The 16,734-nt window shown below is 24.4% G+C and overlaps 1 protein-coding gene across 6 annotated transcripts in view; it reads right to left on the reverse strand.

Annotated features, from left to right (window-relative positions):
* LOC126898461 (GTPase-activating Rap/Ran-GAP domain-like protein 3) overlaps positions 1-16,734 on the reverse strand; it is a 123,081-nt gene that overhangs the window by 53,731 nt on the left and 52,616 nt on the right. Inside the window, exons 1-2 of one of the 6 annotated variants that reach the window (XM_050672538.1) lie at positions 12,268-12,503; positions 7,093-7,561 (exon numbers count right to left, since the gene is read on the reverse strand). The exons of 4 other annotated variants lie outside the window; for them this stretch is intronic. In XM_050672538.1, coding sequence (XP_050528495.1) covers positions 7,093-7,343 — 251 coding nt within the window. In that variant the 5' untranslated portion in view covers positions 7,344-7,561; positions 12,268-12,503. Of the gene's footprint in view, positions 1-7,092; positions 7,661-12,267; positions 12,504-16,734 lie in introns of those variants that run through there. One more of the 6 variants, XM_050672620.1, reaches the window with a different exon arrangement.

Genomic DNA, 16,734 nt, shown 5'->3' on the forward strand with positions numbered 1-16,734 from the left:
AAAAAAAAAAAAAAAAACACATCATAGTAAAACCAATACCTTCTCAGCTTCGCATCGAAGCTAAAACACAATTTAATAATAAAATGTGAAATTGAAAATTACATCTCTTTGCAATCCGTATAAAATGTTTTCTCAAATTTTAAAAGACAAATTTTTGCATTGACAAAATTTGAATTTTTAATTTAAAAAAAAAAATTTTTTTTTTGTAAAGTTTTATTAAGTTTTGTTAAAAGTTTATAATCAAAATATTATAAGTTATAAGTATAATACATTAATAGAATTTTAACTATTATATTTAAAAGATAGCTCATGTTATATAAGTCCATTTTGAATGATTAATTATTATTTTAGTTTTACTATTAATTGACTAGGATGTCACCAACAGACCGCGAACTAAGTTGAATGCTGTATTATACAATTATACAAATAACTTGTTGATGTTATTTTACTAAATTGAATGTCAACGAAATTAATGTGCATGCGTTTGACAGTTGATTGTATAAAATTAGCCATAGAATGTAGGTAATAAATCGGCTATGATCAGCTCTAAATACACCTACTGTATTTAAATTTAGTAACATATAGAAGATCTAAAGTATACCTATGGATCAAATATTTTATAAATTTGTTTGTTAAAAAATAATTGGAAATTATAGATAATCAAACGATTATTAAAAGATAGATTAAAAATAAAGTAAATTAAGTGAATAAAATATTTTTTTACTAATGAAAATTTAGACAAAAATAAAAAAAAATGAAATGAAACAAGAATTTTACTACTTTATTTTTAAACAATTTATCTATAATAATACACTTATGTATTTAATTGATTTTAAATAAAACTTCTTAATAAATAAAAATTTGAACAGCTTAGAAAGTATATATATAAATTCATATTTGAGTTGTAATAATTTTTAATAATGAATTCTTTATTTTATGTAAACAAAGAAAAATGCTTTGCGAAAAACAAGTGAGATACGATGATACTAACTCATTAAAAAGTAATGTGTGTTAGAAGCCTGTTCAAAAGCGACGAAGAAAACTTATAAAACACATGTAGAAAGGATTTATTGAACTGATGTAAATTAATATGCATGAAACATTCAACAAGGGTTATGAAGACAAAGTTCCTTTTATCATTAAAATCTCGCTAAATTTTTGAAACTGTGTCACACGTTTGTTTTCAATATTCTATAAAATAAAATAAAAGTTTGAAACGAATGTGGTAAAATTGGATTTGGACTGTTTTAAATGTTTTTGTTAAATATCATTTTTAATTTTACCATTAAAATTACCAAAAAATAATTTATTAAAATCATATACTCAAAAGATTAACCCATTTGTAATTTTAATGTATGTCCAAAATTTGAAACTTAAAAAATCATTTTTGTCTAAAGATAATCTACAAATTTAACCAAGTAAAAATAAAAAACAACAGTGTATTTAATTTTAATTGTTTCTAACTTTTACTCAAATACCAATAAAGTTGTACGTTTTCTTATTGTATCATGTATTAGTATTATTCTAAAGTATTGCAATGAAATATTACAATTTTTTTTTTTGTATCACTGAATTAGGAATGAATGATAATAATAATACTACTCATTTTCTTGTTTATAGGTTTTTTGAACAAAAAAATAATAATTTTCTCGTTAAAATTTTCTTAATAATGTTTAAATAAAAATTTAGACATTACTGTTATTTTACCTACACGTTTTTGTTATTTATATTTTAAAGTAGACACTGGATTTTTGCGATACAATGGTGTATATCAAAATTATATTTTTAACTAAAAAACCCTAGTTGCAAATACTTTATGGAATATTGAAACAAGTTATAAATAAATATTTTTTTGTAATCTTGTATCATTGAGCGATTCTAACCTAAAAAGTAATACTAAATCGTAAGTTATATTGTATAATGATTATAGGTTATATATTAAATTTAATAACATTATTCTACTTGTTCGTACCTAATAGCTTTATCTTATTAGTCATTATTGTATCAACAATGTAAGAAATTCGCAAGAATATCCAACTGAAAATTGCTTATTTTACTACATAGTAAATAATCAAAAAACGTATGGATCAAAAAATCAATAAAATATTCAGTGGTAAAATTTAAGACGAGTTCATTATTTTCAAAATATTTTTTTGAAAATCCTTTTATTTACCAAAATACTGAGAGGGAACATAGTAAAATAATGTTATATTCAACTTTGATAATGTTTGGGAAAACGTACTTTTTTCAAACTATATTGGCCACCAAATTTAAGCTAATAAAATTTATTTTATAATAAAAAAAAAATTATATAAAATCTCGATTTTTTTGGACATTAAATCTAAAAATCACACAACTATTGGTAAGATTAAAAGATTTTATAATATATTGCATAGTAACGAAATGCTTTAATTATTCTAAATTATTTAAATTTAAACCTTTTTTATATAATAAAAAAACAAAAATGTTTCGATAACTTATTTTCTTTGAATGATCAACTTAAGTCTAATATTATGTAATTTTTGGAAGATATATTAAATATTTTTTATATGTTTCAAATATGCAACAAAGATTTTACGACAGTTATTTTATTAACTATTTTAATCTAAAAATGTCTTAATCTCATTTTATTGGATTCCTGCAGTACTGAACTTTTTTAAATTTAAATTTGTTGAAATAATGCTTCCAGCAACAAAAAATGCTAAATAATGAAAGCAGTAAAATCAAAGCAATTTTTTTTCTAAAATTTAAAATTGAAGTCATAAAATACATTTCTCTGTATATCATTTATTACCCTGTCATAAGGTTACATAAAATTAAAAATTAGATTTTTTGTCGTTTTAATTAAAAATAACATTTTGGATCTAAAAAATTTAAGAAGTAAACCGTAGCATAGATACTAAAAATAAAACTCCATTGGATATCATTTTTATTTGTTATTTTTGTATTCATTTGACAATTGACATAAGACACATGAAACTATGATAACAAAATAAATTTAGGGAGTCGAAAATAGTTTTATAGATTTGTCTAAACTAATTCCATCTACATTCCCAAGAGAACTGATTTTATTAATTGAAGTTTTGCTATTGTATAATAAATATATTATTTTGTATCGTTCACGATACAATGAGTTACATATTGTCTAGACACTAACAAAATACGTCTATAGACTTGTTTTTACGACTACTTCAAGATACGTTCAATATATGCTAACTGTTGTACTTATATATTATTTAACAACACTTCAGACAAATTGAATTTTACTAAAAATAAAATTTCATGAAGGGACGTCATATTCAGGAAAATTAGATATCTAGAGGAAACCGACAGTAATTATGGTTATGGCATGAAATTTTTGTATTACGTTGATATTTAAATTAAATAATTTGTTGCCTATATATGTAGCGCTATGCTGCTATTCTATTGAGACTGATAAAAAAAATTGAAAACAGTTACGTTACAAGTTTAACAAAAAATAGCAAAAATAAATGTAAATTATGACAGCTATGGGCCGTCATTTATATTATGTCACAAGCTGTTATTCTCTATAAAACAAGTTTATTTATTAAATTCTAAAACACAAATTAAACAGTATTATAAACTAGAATTAAAAAAAAGTTGTTTAATTAACCTGATCATAAATTGTGTAGTATAAAAAACTGAATTATATTTTTATCATAAAAAAATGAAAAATAAAACAGAAGACTAAATTTATCACGTAGCACTTTTTATTATTCGAGAAAATCTTTCAAGTACTAATTTCATTTGTAAAAGTACTAATGCAATAATATCTATGTTTATTTTTATGTATAATAAAAATTGATCTCAATTGAAGATTAAAACTTTTTTAGACCAGTTCATAAGGGTAGAAATATTTTTCATTTTGTATTTTTAGTTACACACATTTCACATTCATTGAAGTAATATGTGGAAATAGTATAAACTGAAATTGCACACCAGATAAAAAAAAATTTGTAAATTAAAAATCTGCAGTAATATAAAAACTCATTCACCAGAATATTTGTGTTTCTTTTTAATGAAATAAAATAAAAAACATTTTTTGGTCTAGGTACGTGATTTATAAATTTAATGATTTGAATTTTCGGTAACTAGACCGTATTTATTAACCAAAAAACAATGGTGTTTTCGGAGTTTTATCTTGAGGGAATTTGTATAAAAGAAAATTTTACGTTCTTACAATTTTAAATTTTCCAAAATATATCTTTACCACATATTTATGAAGGGGGTCATAACTATGGATGGTACTATACTCATATTAACTCATGAAATACTTATAGTCCTATAAATATTATTATAGAAATGTTTTATAAGTAAATTTTTATACGCTACACAAGGAATAGCTATTGCCAGGGGCGAATGGGCAATATTTTATTCATTGGAAAATATAAGATGGCCCCCCCCCCTTTCAAAAATGATCGCTCGCTACGCTGTGGTTCATCGTAGTTTTTAAATAAATAAACTTTTTTTTCAACTATTTTTTATTAATCAATTTTAGGTTAATAACTCATTTTCAAGCAACTAACGTTTCATACTTAATATATTTATAATATCTAGAGAATAAATATTTTTGAGTAAATCTTTTCATTATTAATAAACATTAAACTTTAATGTAATACATTTTGAATTATTTTTGATACTTGATCATTTGCTTCGGTTGAGTATTTCAAATAATAATCTCTTCTTTTGAATTTTAATTGCAATTAACTGACTATTTTATCGTCAAGAGAATTTTTAATCTCATTTATTTTTAAAGGGAGCAATGATAAAAAGGCAGTAGTGGCTTTATGTTCCAGTTTTCAAAACACTTATATACCAAATAAATTTGATTTAATTTTGAGTTTTAATCCATGTCCTTTTCAATAGGAACAATTTCCACTTAGTTAAATATTCATATTTCTTTTTTCTTTAATGCTATTCACTCTACTGGTGCTTATAATAACATACCTATTTTTAAACAGGCTTGCGAGTAACTTTGTAAAACACATCTTGTAAACATGAAAGGACTTAAAATCTTCAATAAGATTTATTAAATCTAATTTAATAAGACAAAAAATTATATATTTTTTAATAATTCTTATTTAATACTTTGTCGTGTTACGCACGAAAATTAAAAATACTAACTGTACGTAAATAATTACAACATATTTACTCAGCTTGATAGTAAAAAATATTTTAAGTGCTTGACACGTACTGTAAGTATTAGGTGGTATGTTATTATGAGTTACTTAAAATATACCTAAATGTATGCAAAATGCTTTTGTTATCACGAATTACCCAAATCACTGACATAGTAAAAACAAATTTGAGAATAATTTTTCAAATTTTGTATGTCTCCTATAATTCTTTATTGAGCTAAACTCTACATATTTTATAATCATATCTTATTTGAAAAAAGACTTAATTTTGTTTATATGATAATATATGTTACTTACGTATATATTTAAATATATTCTAATTTAAAAAAAATTATAAATAGATAACAATTTTTGACTATTTTTCAAGAAATTAAGAATATTTTTATGCATAAGAATGAATTATCTTATGAGAAATATTTGACAATAATAAATAATCATTATTCAAAACTTAACTACTGTCTTATATATAACTTTAATGACTTTCAAAATATTTTATGTAAAAATGGTTTTCAACTTCAAAATAGTACATTATTTTTATATGTTGCCTTTAGCATTTAAGTCAGTGTAGACTACATTATTGTATCACAAGACGTATAATATTTAATAACTTAAAATTTGATAAAAAAAATTGAAAAAGAAAAATTTTCATATGCATAAATTGTGATGAGGACATTAATATCAAGTCATATCCTTATCATAATTAATGATTTTTGTTATTCGTGTCTGAAATTCTGTACAAAGTGCTTAATTTCTAGAGATTTGTTTTAGTAATAACCACATGTAGCATTTAGCACAAACGCTAAAAATCAGTGCATAGATTAATGACGATAACAGACAAAGGTATAATAAATACTGAACCACTATAAGAAAATTATTCATTTAATTAGGCGATTATAAAAAACTTTGTCTCGTAAATTAAAGCGCTGTGGACAACTTATTGATAAAATGTTTTATCCGTGTTATTGTGATAAAATGTTTACAAAAATTTCGTTTTTTAGGCCACACATTAAAACTAATAAGTTAAGAACCAACTTCTAAACTTTAAAACTACTATCATCACTACAATTATGTTACTTGAAGTTTTTCAAATAAAACTTCTTAAAATATTATTATTACTTCCTTAATACTAAAAAATATTTACCAACCAAGTAATGCAAAACTCTAAAGAATGCAAATATATATAAAAAAAAAAAGTTAATATAATAGATTTAAATTTTAATCGTGTTTCTTTAAAAAGTTAAACATGTTGTTTTAATTTAATTTAAATATAACTCTTTATGATTGAATTTATCAATAAAAATATTTTCAATATTGAAAAGAAAAATATTTGAAACTGCACTAAAATTAAATTACAGATGAAATTTTAAAAGTTTACTCTGGTCAAGTTAAAAATAAAAAACAAATGTTTTACAACTATATCAATTTACAAGCTTGGTAATAAATTAAGTAAATACACAAAAAAAGATTGTGTGTTTTTCATACTACTAAAAAAACCTGACTAGAAATTAAGTATTTATTCTTATATGTTTCAAGTATATGAAGTGAGTCAAAAATTATATACCTGCTTAAATTAAAAATTTAGAATTTTTTCATTTAATTTAGACTTAAGTTTTTTCTTAAATCATTAATACTACACATTTATTTAAAAAACTGTCTTTTAAAATAACTTATTTTTTACTTTTTATTTTGGCAAAAAATGTTAATTTATTTCAAATATAAGAGATTTTCTATGAAAAGTGAATTTTTTTTTTATTTAAGACTAGCGTAGTTGACTAAAAAAAGGCACGGTGCTTTTAGGCGTGTGGTTTGATTGGATTTCGTTTTGTTCCCATCTTAAATATGCCATTGCTTTGTAACCATATCGCAGTATATTGTTAAAGTTGATTTTAATATTAGAAAGTGCATTTATGAGTATTTATATAGAAGTACTCACAGTGCAGACGAGGCTCTTCGTCGGTTTAATTCTTTGACGGGTATTGCGGCTGGATGAAGCAGAGTAGCCAGGCCAAGGCGTTCAACGCATAATGACCTGGACCTATCCCGAGCGGATACGTAAGTGGAAGACACCGGTAACGGCGGTGTAGCTGCTACGCTAAGTCGGCGGCCGCCTGGCAACGTGGTTGGTGGTGGAGGCCGTTGACTGTCGCGGTTATCCATACCTCTGAGACGGGACACCAACTTCATAGTGGACGTGTGAGACCTTTGGCCAATGTCACCGGAATCTCCGCCACCGACTGCACCACCAAAACCTAAAGGTGGTCGCCACGTTCGCGCACCCGTTTTTTATAGCTTAATTCACTCGACACCAAAATCAACGAACGCCATGTTATTAAAATCGGCACAACTATTTATCTTGTTATTCATCGCCAATTTGTTATTGACCAAATGTATGTGTTCTGCGCCTGATTAAATGTCAATATTACTACGTGGTTGAAAAAAACAATTTTTTCCTAACTCCAACGTTTATGTATTTTCATCTACAGTCACGTTATCATATAGCCCTGATGTTTATAACTAAATTACTCAATTGTATAATTCTTTATTTAGGTCTATTTTTGCGAACCCCTATCACCTACTTTCAAAATGCAATTATAGTAGTACCTGAAACATTGAATTAACTAGGTGCCTATCATAAACCTGCCAACATCATTATGTTTTATAGGGGTCCGAAATTGCTACTGAAGTAAGTACACTATTTAGTATATACAATAGCCCACTTAAACCAGCATTTATAAAATTTCAATTATATTTAGTCCTTGTCCTAAAGTACTCTATAAATTATTGTTTTTTTTATTTTATCTGAGTAAATTTCAATGAAGTTCAGCTATTTTATGGATAAATTTATAGTGGCAAATATATAGAATTTTAGATAAATATAAATTATTAATTTCAAAAGAAAACATAAATGTCAATTAATTTGATTTAAATATTGTTTTTTTATTAACAAATTCATCTAATTGAGTAATAAATTCCTGCAATAAATTTGAAAATCCGAGAAATTACCAATTAAAATCGATTACTTAATGTTTTTCGTCTAATTTAAAAAATATACGAAATAAAAATCTCTTTAGTTAATGCTACTTAATTTCTTTAAGCTTTGCTCTTGACAATTGACTTGATCAATAAACAAAATCTAATTAAATACGTTTTATAAGAACTTAAATATATGTCTGATTAAAGACGTTGGCGTAGCATAGCATCACAGAATCGTAAACAACTGAACTTTTTTAGCATAAAATTTCTATATACAAAGATTTTCTGCGTTGTAGCTTAAAATACTCGATTGAACATTTAATTTTTCTTCGAATACCGAATTTTTATTGAAATTGCTTTTGACGCTGACAAAGATGTAAGTTATGAACATCATACCCAAACTGTTCAACTGAATCAAGCACAGTTTTAAACATAATATGCATTTATATTTAATAGAGAAACATGGACGTATTTGAGGGAGTCTTCAATAGCATCTGTATCTCTTTTCCTAGAATAGAACCCCAGTTTTTTTTATCGATTCTATATTAAAAAAAATAAGAACAAAACAAAAAAGTGCGTTTATCTGCATTACCTACAAAACTAAAGTTAATATGACAGATAGAAAGTATAAATAGGACTTAGGTACGATTCTTTTAAGAGAATCAAACGTTTGCGATCAAAGAGGCCAAATGATGTTATTGAAAAGGTTTTCGGAAATCTTTTGTATTTTAATAAACGATAGTATCGAATAGATTCGGAAAGTACATTTTAGAAAACTGCGGTAAAGAAAAGAACAACTAGTGAAAATGCGGGGCTGATGTGTTGTAAGCTGTGAGACCGCAAACAAGTGTTATTGCCAGCTCAACTGAAATAATCTGTGAAACGGTATACCTACCACACGTAAAGGACCCCATTTGTCATGTGTCAAGTGACGGCACGAGGTTTTAATGGAGAGCAACGGGATAACTCTAATTTGTAGGTTTACTACAATGCACAAGCCAACACGAGGCTATTTCACCAAAGGTTTTTACCTCCACGGAATTTCTATGGAATTTGATTTTCAATGAGACTTTTGGTTGAAAAAATCTTCCGGCTGAATAATATTATTCGAGCAAATCGTTTTTTACATTACCAATATGTATGGCGTTGATTAAAATTTTCCGTATGTGTAGATTTAAGGTTTAAGTTTAGAGTTTAGATTTAACTTTCGAAGTTCAGTAAATATACAGTTATATAAAAAAATCGATTGTTGCTGTTAATTTTATGAATTAAATCGAGCTTCTTACAATTCGAAATGATCGCACTGACTGTGCTAAAAATGAGAAACGAATGACGATATTTAGAATGTAAAGACAACTGAATATTCAAATCGGAATTTTTTCATAGAAAAATATGCTATGACAACACAACGATTATTGATATGTAATTATGATATAATATCAAATAGAAGTTGAAAAATACAAAAATTTGTTCTTGTTTTTAGTAATGTACACAATGCTTTCCTTTAGATGACATTTCAGAGCCAAACGTGATATTTTTTCAAAGAGTGTTTATTTAGGACATTAATAATTTTATTTTTAACCGTATTTACTAGAGGATCGTGTAAAATTTGTCTATCTTTTTGATTTCATGTACACTGCCCATAGTTATTAACCTCACGCAGTTTTGTTTGTTATATGTGTTTATTTTTACTAAAACATTTTCTAGTGGTTCATAATATTTTTAAAAGTTTGAGTATTGTATACTTGCTCGTAAGAGGTTATCGGATTTCAAGAGAAATAAGAGTGAAATTGATGGAATTTCCTGGCCTATTCACGTCAATAACATACAGCTCAATTAGATTAACGAAATTTAAATATGTTTATAAATTAATAAATTTAACTGGAATTGAAATACTTTTTATGAATGGGATTCAACATCTCTTATTGAATTACATTAACCGATATACTGTAATTATTACAGTATTTACAAAGTCAGAGGAAAATAAGTGTATTAACATTTGAATTAAAATGATTAGATTAATACGATTTTCAATTTACAAAGAGCTAACAAATTTATTTAAGGTCGTATAAAAAAATAACTAGAAAGAAAAGAAATAAACGAATATTACAAGTAGGCGGCAAGTCAATTTTATTTGATTCATGTTGTTAATGTCATGTAACTTTATGCTGCAAAACACTTGTTTTTATCGGTCAAACATTAATAATACGACTACTGGTATACTCGTACAAACTCACAATGGTCTGTACTATGTAGGAAGATTGATATGGTAATGAACATTAAAAATGCAAATTTATTTTTATCTACAAGACCACTATAGGACAAAAGTAAGGATATTACTTAGCGACAGTGCACAATATTACCCTATAAACCCCCAATACCCTTCATTGTCTATAGTGCGTTGTTCCTCTGTTTTTTATCGCCAGGATGTTAAATTACATTTCTGGGTTTCCCGAGCAAAGAAAAAAAGTACCATTGTCTATAAAATGTATCATAGCTGTAGTAAGTAAATCAAGTTTGGTAGCTAAAAACTACTATAGTTCAGTATAGAAAATGACTTGGCAAAGGAAACTTGGGGGACACGAACTTGACAGTTATGATAAATAACTTAATTTTTTTCAAACTAAATATAGAAAAGTTGTTTTGACTTATTTGTTGTTTAAATAGGATCAATTTTATTTATAACTTTTGATTTTATTTTTTACATTTAGCTTAGAACATAATTTTTAAAAAATAAACAAAGAAAAAGTTTCTTATTTTATGTTATTAAAATCAATCATGGGAATTTAAATTTTTAATAAATATAAAATTATATAAATATTTTTGTTTATTTAAAAATGTATCATGCAAAAATTTTAAATTTAGTCTTACGCATCATCTATCTAACAGTCGAGAAACTAATAATTAAATATATACTACTATACATTGAGAAAATTATTCCCTGAACAAAATTTATTATTTGAAACGTAAAAAACAAAATAATTCAGTTCTTTCCAAGCAAACAAGATAATAAAATAAAACAAATTGCAGTATATTATGCTCAATTATATAAATACTTTATTGGGAAAATTAAACAAAAATTTGAATGTTTAATCTTATATTTATTAAATAATTACAACCAAACCTATGCTAAATAGTTTTATGTGGAAATACAATTGAAAAATGTCTATTTACAGAACAATTATTTTGTTTCAATCATGATTCAGTTTAAAAATCGCGAACTTGGCTGTCATTTATTATTTTGTAATATAGAAATAGAATAAAAATTTATACACATTTATTAAAATAATAAATGAAAATCATGATAATGCAGGGTGAAAAAAAATCTTTACATTTTATTTAGTTACTTATATTTTTTGATTTATCAGTAATGATCTAATTAAGAAAATAGCTAATCGATAACAACTCTTGGACCCGTATTTCAGAAGTTTTTAACAATTAAAAATAATGAATGGAGGTGTTGCTATTTATATCATTAGATATTTCTCGGTTATTCTCTTCCTTTTACACAGGTACAAAAATGAAAATTACTTCTGAAATACTAGTCCAAAAGTTGTTGCCGACTATTGATTTCCTTAATTAGATCATTTTATATTTTATAAGCTAGTTCAATATGTATGTTACCTTTTAAAAAACTTAACTTGATGTTTCTATAATTCATAAGAGATGATTCTAAAAGCTAATGAATAGCTGATATATCAAATAATATAATATATGTTTGGATTGTTTTTTCAACATTGTATTTATTTTAAGAGTAACTGAAATGGTTAGTGATAACAATTTTTTTGGTAATATTATCAAATATTAATAAAAAAAATAATTAATCTCCTGAATAAAATTTATGGTAGTACCATTGATCAAGAAAATACCATAGTGAATTATTAACAATCAATTTTTATGATTTTTCTATTGTTTTTAAATTTAACTTTACAAAAAATTAATTTCCTTAAGAAAATTATGACGCTAAAGAAAATTAATCTGTCTATTAAACATAAATTTTACTTCCTATTCAAATTTAAATATTTCAATAATAATATTATCTAAGATCTTAGGTATTATCTTATTTTTATTTTTAAATGTGTTAAGTCCTTTCTCAACCTTAATTAAAAATATATTTGTACTTTAAAAAACGTACCTGAGATGGTTTATTAAGAATACTGTTAATAATATTAAAATATAGAATAGAACATGAGTAACATTGTTAACTATGTTCTTAATAAATAATTGTTAACACTTATTATATAGCCAAATTAAAGCATAATAATTTTTCATTTAAAGAAAATTTAAATAAAAGGCGCAGTGAACAATTACATTTCGTCAAACATTTATTGATCATGTTTCAAACATTGACCGACAACGACTAAAAACGGATTTAAACTGAAACACGTGTGCAGAATAGTCGAGTTATAGAACTTAAATACGTTAACGCTTTTGTGGTAAAACTTTGAACTAAGCCAAAAAACATTTTTACAGTACATTCAAGTACTGCCACCTACTAGTTAATATCAACATTGATTGAATCATACTGATAGATTTCTCTGGCTTAAACTTGATATTCGAGATTAGCAAAATAATTAAATTTAATAAGCAAATACCTATACATTAATTTCAAGAGTTGGTATAAGGAATAAAAAAAGCAGAAAATTTCCAAGAAACATTAGATATTTTCTAAAAATAAGTTTTTTTTTATTATCTTCAAAAAATTGGAAAAATTGATGTTTATTGAAAAATAAATTTCTAAAAAACCTAATTTTCTTAAAAAATAAAAAATATTTTTTATACCTATCCCTTATAAAAGTACGAATTCTATTTTTTAAATGTCAAGATGCATATTTAACTAGTTAATACACAATAGTAAATGATCCAACCAAAAACATGACTTGTCAATAACAATTTTTGAACTAGTTATTCGAAAATTAGTAACATCTTAGTAATTTGTAATAATGTTACGTAGGGAAAAAAATATAGGAATCAAGTTTAAAGAACACTTAAAATATTTTAAAAATTTAGAAGTTGATAAATATTCTGTGCCTTAACATTTTATACATAATTACTCCATTAAAACTATAAAACTAATTAAAAACGTTAATAATTACAAAGAACTTAATATAAGGGAAGCAGTATAAATGATAGAAAAATTAAGAATAATATAATTATTTTCACTTTTTTAATATCTCGATTAAGATAAAGTATGTCGAATGAAAAAGGGTTTATTAAAAAATATTATTTCTCATAAAAAAATTGTGTGGATCCATAAACTTTTCAATAAGTTATAGCATTATAAAGTTAAATATAATATAAATAATAAAATCGAGAATTTTCACACGAAAATAGCATTCGGTAGCCATTTTCGCCGTGAAGACAAGTCTAGAGGTCAAATTTTTTTTTTTTCATATTAAAGTATATTACATTATCTTTAATTTAAGATATATATAAAAGTGTCAGACCTTCCGGAACACTTTCAAAAGTTAAGTTGAAAAAGTTCTACTTTCTATATGCATTTTTTATATTTGAAGCCCCCCCATATATAGGGAAATAGTCTGATTTAAAAAAAAAGTATATCCAATGAAAGATGTATATAAATACTACTTCTCATGAAAAAATTGTATTGATCCATACATTTTTTAAAAAGTTATAGCACTTTAAAGTAAAAAATGTAAATTATAAAATCGAAAATTTTCACACAAAAATAGCATTCGGTAGCCGTTTTCACCATGAAGACAAGTCCAGAGGTCAAATTTTTTTTTTTCAAATTAAAGTACATTACATTAGCTTTAATTTAAGATATATATAAAAGTGTCAGACCTTCCGGAACATTTTCAAAAGTTAAGTTGAAAAAGTTAATTTTTTGTGAAAAAGTTGTCATTTTAAATCCCCCCCTGTGGGCAGAAAAAAGGTCAAATTTACAAAAAAAATATACCAAATGATAGGTAAAGACATCAAGCATCTATATAAAAAAAAATTATATTGATATGTTCATTTTTGAAAAAGTTACGGCAGTTTTTAGTAAAAAAAATTGAAAAAATTTCGAAAATTAGCGATTTTTAAATTTGTAATTTTTTTGGAGGTTTCCCCCATTTACGGGGAACGAGGGAAATTTTTTCAATTTTGAAGGGTAATGTCTTCGACTATATACGATTTGTGATTTTTTGATGTATCGTTGAAAGAAATCCGTTCGGTGAGAGCTGAGAAAAAGTGGTAACAAACACAAAAAAAAAACACACATCATAGTAAAACCAATACCTTCTCAGCTTCGCATCGAAGCTAATAATGACTTCTGTATTTAATACAGTAAAATAACAATAGAAATTTGGCCTAAAATCACTTATTTTAACAAGCTGTAACGGACGAACGGTTAATCGGATAAAAAAAATTATAAGAACAAAATTGTTTGTAATTTTTCTTTCTATTATATTATGAAGTTAAAAATAAGGGTTCCCATTTAAGAAAATTATAAATAAGGGTTTTTATCCTTGAAGGGACGAAAAAAATAATGGTTTGACTACGTATTATTGTAGAGTTTTTTGAACTTGATATTTTTTCTCTTTATTAAAATTTAAAATTCTCAATATTTTCTGAAAAAATGAGTGTTTTACCAGATTACCCTGTATACTTTTAATTTAAAATTTGAGAAATAAATACTATATAAATAAATAAAAAAACTCTTATTGTTTTAAAAGAAATGATTAACAACCAATCAATTATATATTTTCATAAACTATGATTAAAGTTACATTATCCAAAAGTTAAAATATTCGCAATATTCTCTTTAATTGATATATTTTAAATTTCGAGCATAAAATAAATTATTTTGACAATTTTTTGAATTTAAATAGTGTTCTATTGTACATTTTGAATAAATTATTAAAAATGCTTTTACATTCTTATATTTAATATATTTCAATGAATTCTCGAAGGTTTTCATTTTTTACAGTAGAGTAATTGTTTCAATCATTATTATGTAATCAAGACATGTTTTACACATGATCACTTGTTTGCTTTAACCCTTTTCAATGAAATTTGATTCCGATGATATTTTTATGTATATTTTAATAGGAGTTCTTATTTTATAAATTATTTAGTTTGAAACTAAGTAACTATTTTGTTCTTAATATTAGATCTAATAATATTATTTAAATTCGTCCGGTAAATTTTAGTCATGGTGAATATAAAAAAAAATAATAGTTAACATAAAAATTAGAAATTAGAAATTGACTTGAAATATCATTCTATATAAGGATTTTAGTATAAATAAGACAAATAAAAAAATTATTCGAAATTCATATTAATTAATCAATATATTAAAATATTAAATAATTTATTTGCCATCATTAAAGTTACTTTTATAAGTTTATAGATAATTGTATGAAAAACATTTTTCGACTAAAAATGACTTGTTTTTATTATTTTACTAAATTTTATAGTTATTTATTTAATATTTAAATTTTAATAAATTTAATTAAAACTAGTGATTTTATTTTGGTATAAACTTTTACAGTAATAATTCTTTAAAGATTTTTACTGTACTTAATATATTTAAACACACAAATCGGATTGATCGATTGTTTGGTAGTCATTTACTTTATTTTCATTCATTGTTCTTAATTCCAATTGAAGTACCTTGCTGCTGAATTCAAGAAATCTTTTAAAACATTAGATTATTGGTTAATGTATAAGCCACTATTCTATTATATTAAATTAAGCTTTGGATAAGTTTTTAGGTTTTTTAAATAATCTTACAACAATCTGTGGTAAAAATTTTGTTTATATTTTGCATAAAATGTTTATTGTTTTTCTTTTTTTATTCAATTACTTTTACCCACAAATTTAAATTTAAATTTAATTGATTTCATTAATTTTCATATAATTTATTAATGTAATTTTTTAATTTTGGCTTAATAATCATTTTTTAACGACATTATCGTTGGAATTGAACTGAATTGGATTTTTGTTTTTAATTTGTGGTCTAATAAAATAAATCCATCTATAAGCAAAGGTCCGACGGAATGATTTACGTTATACTAGCGGTCCAATTCACTTCTGATTTTGACAACATGTTGAGAGTTACAAATGGGTCATGAAATAAAAGGTATAAACAACTGCTGCGGACGTAGGTACTAAATATATTTGTTTAAGTTGAATTAAGGAAGGACAAATAAAAATGTCATGTTTAAAATGAACAGAAACATTAAATTAACAAAACAATTAAAACCATTAATTATTCCCACAGAATAAATCCTGCAGGATTAAATATTTTTCAATTATTCTATGTTAAGGTGTAGTAACCTCAAATAATCCTTTTAATATAACAACAAACGATTTATTGTTCTAGTTATGTGAATTTTTTTATTTTTGTAATATTAAAAACTATATATGATTATGTAAATTATTATGATTTGTCATATGATTGTATTTTACCGTAAAATATATTTTAATTAGAAAAGGTGATTAAAAACCGCATAGCATTAAGCTATAAGAAATATTTTTAATGAAGTTAGAATTTTAGAAATTACTTATATAAAAATTTAATTTAGTATTAATTTATAATTTAATAGCAATTATTTTCAAGAAACCTCGCCCTTGATATATGTATTAACATTTT

The sequence above is a fragment of the Daktulosphaira vitifoliae genome, unplaced genomic scaffold (assembly GCF_025091365.1).
Source record: "Daktulosphaira vitifoliae isolate Bord-2020 unplaced genomic scaffold, ASM2509136v1 Scaffold_1, whole genome shotgun sequence".
In the NCBI taxonomy this organism is placed as follows: domain Eukaryota; kingdom Metazoa; phylum Arthropoda; class Insecta; order Hemiptera; family Phylloxeridae; genus Daktulosphaira; species Daktulosphaira vitifoliae.